The sequence below is a fragment of the Mesoplodon mirus genome (genome assembly GCF_964341445.2).
Source record: "Mesoplodon mirus genome assembly, chromosome: 2".
Taxonomy (NCBI): domain Eukaryota; kingdom Metazoa; phylum Chordata; class Mammalia; order Artiodactyla; family Ziphiidae; genus Mesoplodon; species Mesoplodon mirus.
Genome location: NC_138977.1, coordinates 88641903 through 88652067, shown reverse-complemented (window position 1 = coordinate 88652067; position 10165 = coordinate 88641903). Strand labels below are relative to the sequence as shown.

Below are 10165 nucleotides of genomic sequence, written 5' to 3'. Positions count from 1 at the left end.
AGCCATTTTCAAGGACACAGCCTTGAGAGAGCAATGCGCTGTTGAGACCATCTGGATGGTACACGTGACTGCATCCTGTTATGTCTTCTATATAAACTCTTAAGATTCTGGCAGGCATGGAGATCTAATGAAGTCTGGATAATGCGCTGTCCACAACTACTCACCAGTATTTTATCACTGTATTAGGCACTCTTTGCTTAGAGTTCTAGGTCAAGGTGAGTTCTTGCCATGGTAAGAACAACCCTTTGGAATAATACCAAATTAGCAGATACAGTAAAAAAAATCAAGATGGAATATCATTATAAGTTCATATACTCCTGAAAAACATTTCAGAAATAGATGATTTGCTCCTCCCTGAATGTGATTTGTAGTTATTTGTTCATTCATTAGTGTGATTTGGTGACTAACCTCATTTCATGCCCTAAAATACACGGAGGAAAATCTCTTAGGAATGCTGCTTCTCTAAATGGATAGCTGTACTCTAAAATGTCATACCATGTACTGAGTTGCTTTGTAATATTAAAACCATGTTTCATTTTCCTCTCCTACTTTAGGTCTTGGGAGCTGATGATGATACCATGGGTGATGGTTGCTCTCAGAAGCTGGCGACTGTAAATATTCTTCGTTTCCTATTGCTGGTCCTGATTCCATGTATCTGTGCTCTCCTTGTCCTGCTGGTGATCCTGCTCTCCTTTGTTGGTAAGTGATGCCATCATTAAAGATAAATGAAGTTAAAATTAAAATTAACATGATTTATAAGAGCTGTTTCTACTGCTCTGGGTGGTGGTTTACCATTGGAGGATCTTTCCCAGCTGGGAGAAATCTGATTATATTTGCATTTTCAAAAGACAAAAGACCTGGATACACTATAGGGGACTGGAGGCATAAAGAAATAAAGGCAGGGAGACAATTTGGCGACTGGCGATTGTCTAAGTAAAAGATGATAAGGGCTTAGATTAAAGCATTTGGTGCACTAAAATCAACGGAAATCAAGACAGATTGGATTTTGGCATGAGGGAGAAAGAGAAGTCAAGGTTGACTCTCCGATTTCTAGCTTGGGCAACCAGGTTGATTTTGGTGCCACCTGTTAACATAGGAAATAAAGGCGGAGGAGAGGGATGCAGGTAGAGGGAGGGCAGGCTGGAAGTTGTTAGGACATGTTAAGTTGGAGATACTTGTGGAACAACTAAATACAGTGGAATCATAATTTAAGTGCATTTATGGTGAGCAAATTCAGCAGTGCAAGCTGGGCCAAGAGATGGAGGACTGTAAGAGTCCAACACCTTACCTTCCTAAGGGAATTGCCAGGGAAATTGTGAGTCTGTGTGATTTCTGGCTTCTGTGCTGACTTTAGAATTTAACTCCCATCCCACTGTTACTAGTCTGAAGCTGGAACTATCCAGAAGGGAAGCTGAGAAGGGAGCCTGAGTGCAGTTATGAATGTGGGAGTCTCAGTGGAAGCAGCGGGAGTAGATGAACTGTGAGGAGAAAGGGCACTGATTAAAAGCTGGGGGCATAGCCCTGGAGGACGCCGGTGTTTAGGGGAGACAAGGAAAGAGGAAGCATCAAGAGATACAGGAAGTGTTGTTGGAGAAGAAGGAAAGGAGCCGGGAAATGCTGGGTTTCACAGAAGCCAAAGGCAGAGAGGTGGTCAGAGGTCACAGGGTGACAAGTAAGAAGAGGACAGAAGATGCCTCGGCCCACGAAGTCTGCAGGTTTTCTACTGGGGTTTTAATCGCCCTGCCCCACGTGGTGCCAGCTCTGGCCTGCTCTCGGGCTAAAGGCAGGACAAAACCCTGAAACTCACCTCTGCCCCTCTCTTCTTCCAGGACTCCCCTCCCCTCCAGACTTGGCCTGCTTTTGTTTCCTTTCCAGTACTGTCAGGTCATTGCTTTTTTATGTTTTGTCCAGAGTTTATAGTTGTTATGTCTGGGAGGGTCTGTCTGGTAGAAGCTCCCTCAGTCATACCCCTGTCATTTTTAACAGTCTCATTCTCAGAACACTGTGTGGAATGGCTCACACACTGTGAAGAATATTTCCTTTCAATCTCAGGGTGGAATGCTAATATAAGTTTGAAACCCATTTTTAAGTGCTTCAGAGCTTAGAGGCCTCTGAGCAGAGGCAGGGTGCTATTAAAACAGTGCTTTAATTGGGTTCGTTTGTTTATATATTAAATGTAAACATTTTAATCACTTTATTGAAATTTAATTTACACACTATACAATTCACCCATTTAAAATGTGTAATTCGATAATTTTTAATATATTCACAGGTAAGTTCAACCATCACCACAGTCAATTTTGGAACATTTTCATTACCTCAAGAAGAAACTCTATTCCCTTCTAGCTATCTGTCACCCTCCCATCTTTCTATCTCCCCTGTGCCCCAGGCCTAAGCAACCACTAATGTACTTTGTGTCTCTATAGATTCCCCTATTCTGGACATTTCATATGACCATATGTGGTTTTTGTGACTGGCTTCTTTCACTCCACATAATATTTTCAGGGTTCATCCATGTTTTAGTATCTATCAGTACTTCATTCCTTATGGTGAAATAATACTCCATTTATGGATTTACCACATTAAAAAAATCCATTTATCAGTTGATGGACATTTTAGTTGTTTCCATCTTTTGGCTATTATGAATAATGTTGCTCTGAACCTTCATGTTCAAGTTTTTGTGCGGACATATGTTTTCATTTATCTTGGGCTTATACCTAGGGGTAGATTTTCTTTTATCACTTATATGAGATTAGGAAGTGAACCAATTTGTAACCATTTTTTAGTGCTATTTTGGTTCATATGTAGGTAACCTTTAGAAAGTGGGTGTTTTCCAAACACTGTCTTCAAAAGCATTCTTTTCATAGGTTCTGCACCAGATGATTTGATATAGATATATTAAGTAATATCTGCCCAAATAAACATTTCCTGTTTTATAACTGAGATGTTTGTTGTTTTGATGAGCAATAAAATCACTTTATACCTTTGTTTAAAAAACCTCGTTAGATTCTGCTTGCTTTTAAGAATGTTCTGTTTGGTTTGTGTTTATAATCCGTGCTCTTTCAAAGTTTTGTAGTTATTTCTGGGTCTGTAAGGGTTGCTAAGGGATGCTGGAATGCCACTTGCGTACAAATAACAGGAGCTCTAGCTTCAAAAGGCAAAGAGATAATAGTGAGAGGTTTATTGATTAGGAAAAGATAATAAAACCTTATGCTAATAAATGCAGATGCACTACGCGTTTCTAATTTTGTCTCTTTGGGCTTCTGGCATGTGTAAAGTCAAGATGGCAGAGATTTCTGAAGATAAGAGAGTTGGACTTTCTGAATAATTATTTCAGCAGCAGGCTGTAGAAAAGAGCAATAGCAAATCGTTTCTCTCCTCAACCCCTTAAACTGAAGCTGGAGCTACAAAGGTTTCGTTTAGTTTAATTTAGTTTAGTTTGGACTCTAAAATGAAGATTCAGGTTTTTGAAGGAAATTGAAAGGAAAAATGAAGAGTAAGAAAGGTACAATATTATACCTGGGTTTTTATTTCTTCAGTTATAGTCTAATACTGAAGGGCCATGTGACCTAGAAGAAAGAATTTATAACTCAACGCTAGGCTGTCTGAGTTTAGCATCTTACTCTTCCATTTACTAGATGTGTGACTTTTGGTTACATGCTTTACCTTCTCTGTGAGATGCGGAATATAATTCTTATTCATTTCACAGAATTATTATGGAAGTAAAATGAAATAATATCTGGGAAAGTGTTTTTATTTATTTTTCATTTTTTTTAGTTTAAAAAAAATTTTATTTTATATTGCAGTATAGTTGGTTAATAATGTGTTAGTTTCAGGTGTATAGCAAAGTAATTCAGTTATACATATACATTCTATTCTTTTTCAGATTCTTTTTCCATTTAAGTTAATACGAGTATTGAGCAGAATTCCCTGTGCTATACAGTAGAACCTTGTTGGTTATCTTGGTTTTTTTTTTTTTTTTTTTTTTTTTTGGCTATGCTGCGTGGCACGTGGGATCTTAGTTTCCCGACCAGGGATCGAACCTGCACTCTCTGCAGTGGAAACACGAAGTCTTATCCACTGGACCACCAGGGAAGTCCTGTTGGTTATCCATTTTAAATATAGCAGTGTGTACATGTCAATCCCAAACTCCCAATCTATCCCTTCCCCCCAGTAACCATAAGTTTGTTCTCTAAGTCTGTGAGTCTGTTTCTGCTTTGTAAATAAGTTTGTTTGTATCATTTTTTTTAGATTCTGCATATAACGACATCATATTGTGAAAGTGTTTTAATAGGTGACAACATTCATTATGAGAGTAAAAAATTGGTTTTTGCTTATGAATATTATTACTAATATTAGATAACTTGTTAATAAATAGTTCTCTTACACTCAAAAATTAACCAAAAGTGTCCTTATCTCATTTTAACTCTATCTGTAAGAACTAAAATCTGTGTACTATGACCCATCATCATAGTAATCCCATAATTTATAACCCCATAACCCTACAACCAAGCCATTGCCATAGTATAGTTTAATTGCTAATAAAGTAGCTAGGAAGAAGTAAAGTTGACCTACTGTTGGATTTGCAGTGTGATGCCAAACCAAAGGTTAGGCTCAGGCCTGAGAGCCACTTTCAGAGACTCATTCCTCTCTTATAAGAGCTAAACTAGCAGTTTAGTTCTTCCATCACATGTTGTGCTTCCATCATAGGACTACAAGAGTCAGCTAGTACTATGGAATACTTGGTCAGAGCTTGGACTGATATCTGCCTTAAATTATTTATAAATAATATAGAAACATTATATATGCAACACTTAAAGTAAAATTATGTTGACATGTTGAGCAACATTGAACAGACATAAAATTGTAGATATAATTTGATACTGTTTATTCCTTTATTGAATGCCTGTTAAATTCGAGGCAGTATCCTATGGGACTTGGGCACAGCCCTGAATCAGCCTATCCTCATGCGCTTCCTAGTTCAGTGAAGGAGAGACACATAAAAATGACCACACAATTGATTAGTTACCACAGAGGTAACTCATATGCAGGAAGAGAGTTTCTTTGAGACAAGGTCTGACAGGGTCTGAACGTGGTCTGAGAAGCCTCCCCTGAGGGGGTGGCACTATAACCATGATCTTCACCATGAGGATTTTGGAGTGGGGGAGTGGCGTGATTGATCTGGTTGGGGCTGTTAAAAGGTGTTTTTGACACCTGTCTGGAGAAAGGGGTGAAGTGGGTAGAGAATGTGGCAGGAGAAAAAATAGAAAGTTATTTCAAGCATCTTATAAATGTGGTGCTTTGGAGTATGGTCTGCACTGATTTTTTTTTTTTTTTTTTTTTTAAAGCAGAGGTCTTCTTAGAAGCCCATATGATTTAAATTTGTTTATTTATTTATTTTTGGCTGTATTGGGTCTTCGTTTCTGTGCGAGGGCTTTCTCTAGTTGCAGTGAGCAGGGGCCACTCTTCATCGCGGTGTGCGGGCCTCTCACTATCGCGGCCTCTCTTGTTGCGGAGCACAGGCTCCAGACGTCTGCACTGATTTTTGCAAACTATTATTCATCTCAATTTGATTTCATCAAAGGTATGGTCCCCCCACATCTCGTTAGAATGTTCTTAACTTTTTTTTCCCCAGCTGTTGAAGACTTGGTTTCAAAGGCTTGTCCACTCATCCACATCTAAAATAAATTTTGTTTTAGCCATAAGCTTAAGAATGGCCTAAGGTTACCATCCTAGTTTTCTTAATTCTATGTAAAGTCTATGTGGGACCTATTAATTTTTTATTTTTGTCATGCACTGAAGAAGAAAGAAATTATAGTGGTGGGGAGTATAGGAAATATGGTAAAATAGTTTGTTTTTCTTGAACTCAAGAGAAATATTCCTCTATAAAAGTGACTTTCCTCTTCAAAAATGCTAGATGAGCTGGAGATCATTGAACTTAAATATAGTTTTTCTCTTACCAAATTTCTTAGCAGCTTGTGGCTTTTACAAGAATTTGGAATGATAAGAATCTTAACTTCCTAACTTATAGTGTTGTGTTTTGAATATCATTTTAAAATGGAAAACCTCCCAGATCCTGATTTCTTTACACCAAAACCTTAAGATTTTCCATGCTCTTTTATGACCTGACTCCACGTTCCTTATTTAATTCTCCAAATTCCTTTTATAATGCTGGTCTTCTGAGCAGATGCAAAAATATAGAGTTCTCAAACCTGAAAATATTTTTTTGTTAATTCCTTAGGCCTGAGGTTATGCATTATGTCTAAAGTTTTGGAAAGGGCAGTCTAAAGCCTTGAATTCAAAGTGTCGTCCGTGGATGCAGCATCAACATCACTTGGGAATTTGTGTGAAATGCAGAATCTGGAATCTTGGGCCCCACTCCAGACCTGCCAAAATTGCCTTCTAATGAGATCCCCAGGTGATTTCTATGCTTCATCCAGTCCTTAACCCACTGCAATCTGACCTTTTCCTCTTCCTCTTCTTTTCCTACTACTAAATCTGTTCTGAGGCCCCCAATGTCCTTTTTTTGAATGTGCAGAATTTGGAACTGATGTGTGTTTGAACAAGAGTTTGAAATGGAGAGCCTGTGCTTTCTCTCTGTGTTTGTTTACATCTGTTCACAATGAGAGTGCTCATTTTTGGTGCCAACAATGCTTTCTTCCATTCAGATGTGACGCCCAGATATGATCTTGCTCAGTCCTGACTACTCCCTTCTTCTCAAAATGCTCTTCTGCTTTGCCTGGATATTATCATGTCTCATTTTCCTTCTATTTCTGGCGGCTCTTTCTCTGTCTCCTTAAGCTCATCTTGCTCTACCTATCCAGTAAATTTTGGGGCGTCTGTCCTAAGCTCTCTTCTCACTTTGCACCCATACGTCTCTAGACAGTATCATCTTCTCCCATGACTTCCTTCATCATTCATGCATTCAACAAGTATTTATTGAGACCTTCACTGGTGCCAAGCATTCTGCTGGATGCTTGAGATGCAGGCATGCATAATATACCTTCCTACCTTAGAGAAGGCAGACAAGAAAACAGACAATTTCACTTGAGTGTGTATGTGGTATATGCAGAGTGTGCTCTGGGAACACAAAGAAGATGCACATTTGTGGGGAAGTCTGGCAAGGCCTTCTGGAGGAAGTGTTTAGATTGCCCCGGATTTAGACATTTTTCCCCTTGAATGTTTCATAGCATTTTATACTCAATGTATTTATAATAATTATAGTAACAAAAGGAAGCTTCTACAACTTTTATTTTTCATTCTCTATTATCTATTGTATCAGTCAGGGCAGGCTATGCTATGCTGTGTAACACAAATAATTCTAATATATTAGTGGCTTAACAACAACGAAGGTCAGTTTCTCACTTGCAACACATGCTCTGCAAGATGGCAGGGGGGCTATGCTCATTCAGGTCATTAAAGGACTAAATTGATGGACCAGCCATCATCTTGAACCTTTGTGGTTATTGTGCCAGAAAGAAAGAAAGAGAGCCCTGGAGTAACTTCTATACTTTTTTTTATACTTTTAAAAAAGTATATAATGCAGCATCACTAATTATAATCACAATGCCGTACATTAGATCCCCAGAACTTACTCATCTTATAAGTGGAAGTTCGTACCCTTTGACCGACATCAAAGATATCAAGAGACAGAATGAGGCCAAAGAATGTAACCCCAGCATGTGCCCTAGTAGAATGGGAGAGAATTGAAAATATTTGATGAATAACACTAACGCAACCACCCCATCTTGGTAAATATCTTCATTTACCCAGTAATTCAAACCGGAAACCTTGAAGGGACCTCTGACTCTTTCCATTACGTTCTTACAATTTTGCCTCTGAAAGCTCTCTCCCAAATGTTCCCTTTGTCCTCACTGCTTTTGCCTTGACTCAGTCCTTCTTTTCTCACTTGGACTCTTGCAATAGCCTTCTAACTGTCTGCTAGACTTAGCCCCTTTCAAGCTTCACCCTGTTGCCAGAGTGATCATTATAATGTTCTACCCCATTTAAGACTCTGCAAAATTTCTCTATCACAACAAGATCAATTCCAAACCTATGACAGGAATACCCTTCCCAGTCTGGCTTCTACTTCCTTTCAAGCCTTTTCTCTTTCCAGTCCCCTGTGTGCCAGCCATGTTTAATTACCTGCTAGTCAGCTTTTGCATATTTTCCCCTTTGCTCTATCTAGAAAGTTCTCCATTCCCTATTACTACAACTCCCTCTTCCCCACAAATGCTTGGCTCAAACCTAGAAAATCCCTAATCGTCTTTTAAGATTCACATGGAGGATCTTCTTCCCTAAGAAACCTTTCCTGACTTTCTCAAACGGAATGACAACTTCTTCTCTAATTGTTGTCACCGGATTGTCCTATGCATATCATTCTCAAAGCATTTGTATCATGGTCTGTAGTTTTAGGCTACATGCCTGTCTCCCCCAACTAATCTATAAACATCTCAATGAGAAGAAACTCTTACCAAATTTTGTAATTTACTTTCAGCAGAGAGTAAATACATAGTTCCTGGCACATAGAAAATGAAAAGTAAATGTGTTACCACATGGCTAGAGATATAAAGATAAGGAATTGATTTCAAACTCATATCATAGGAAAATAAATTTTTTTAACATGCAGATGATGGTTGATTTTTTTTAACTTGTATACCTTGTCCAAAATGAGAAGGGTGTGTGGGTGTGTGTGTATGGGTATGTGTCATGTCCCAACTCAATTCTTGGGTAAAGTTAAGTAACTCTTGTAAGCTTTGGTTTCCTTTCCTCTTAAACTTCATAAAGAAGAGTTAATTATAGCATCTGTTTCATGGGATTGTTGGAAGGCTAACTCAATAAATGCCCATAGTGAGGATACTTAGTAAGGTGCCTGTGTTAGTTTCCTACTGCTGCTATAACAACTTGGTAGCTTAAAATAACACAAATATAGTACCTTAGAGTTATGGAGGTCAGAAGTCCAAAACTGGTCTCACTGGGCTAAAATTAAGGTGTCGGTAGTACTGTATTCTTTCTGGAGGCTCTAGGGGCCAATCTGTTTTCTGCCATTTCCAGCTTCTAGAGGCTTCCTGCATTCCTTGGCTTGTGGCCCCTTGCCATCTTCAAAATGAGCAATGGCCCATTGAGTCTTTCTCACACTGCATAGCTCTGACACACACTCTCTCACCTCCCTCTTCTGCTTACAAGGATTCCATGACTACCGTGGGCTCACCTGAATAATCCAGGATAATTTTCCCATCTCAGATTCCCTGACTTACATCTGCAACATCCCTTTTGTCATGTAAGGTATGTAAAGTAACCTATTCACAGGTTCTGGGACTCGGGATGTGGACATCTCTTGGGGGAGCATTATTTTGTCTGCCACAGTGCTCAATCCACTCATTGTAAATGATCAGTAATACTTGACTATCATTGTTGGAAATGCAGACTGTTTCTTAAACATTGTTAAATAGAGCTGTGTTATAGCTGAAACACTTTTGAGCCATACAGCCTTGATGTAATGTGGCCTTCTATTAATAACTTAGCATGAAAGAGTCACAGTTATTTTACTCCAAAAGTGGGTTAAGTGATTCACTTTTGAAAATTACCTTAGCCATTTTATTATGCTGGGATGCACTTAGAGTAAAAGGAAATTGGCATTTATTTAAAAGTACCTTAGGACTTCCCTGGTGGCGCAGTGGTTAAGAATCCGCCTGCCAATGCAGAGGATACGGGTTCGAGCCCTGATCCGGGAAGATCCCGCATGCTGCGGAACAGATAAGCCTGTGTACCACAACTACTGAGCCTGCGCTCTAGAGCCCGCGTGCCGCAGCTATTGAAGGCCGCGCCCCTAGAGCCCGTGCTCTGCAACACAAGAAGCCCCTGCAGTGAAAAGCCCACGCATTGAAACAAAGAGTAGCCCCCCCTCACCGCAACTAGAGAAAGCCCATGCGCAGCAATGAAGACCCAGTGCAGCCAAAAATAAAAATATAAAAGTACCTTAGTAGCCCTAAGGAAGACAATTTTACTTTCATTACTATTACTGTGTAGTAATGACTAACAGTTATTGAGAACTTACTGTATGCCAGGAACTGTTCCAAGTGTTTATGTATGTATTGACTAATTTGATCCTAATGGCCAGCCCAATAAGGGGAGGTACTTTGATTTTCCTTATTTTATGGCAGTT

General features: G+C 39.2%; 1 protein-coding gene across 1 annotated transcript in view; it reads left to right on the top strand.

Annotated features, from left to right (window-relative positions):
• The first annotated feature begins 575 nt into the window (after nucleotides 1-575).
• Nucleotides 576-10165, top strand: part of CORIN (corin, serine peptidase) — a 229245-nt gene continuing 219655 nt past the window's right edge. The window contains exon 1 of the mRNA XM_082638500.1: nucleotides 576-699. Within this exon, the coding sequence (XP_082494626.1) occupies nucleotides 579-699 (121 nt within the window). The 5' untranslated portion in view covers nucleotides 576-578. The remainder of the gene's footprint in view (nucleotides 700-10165) is intronic.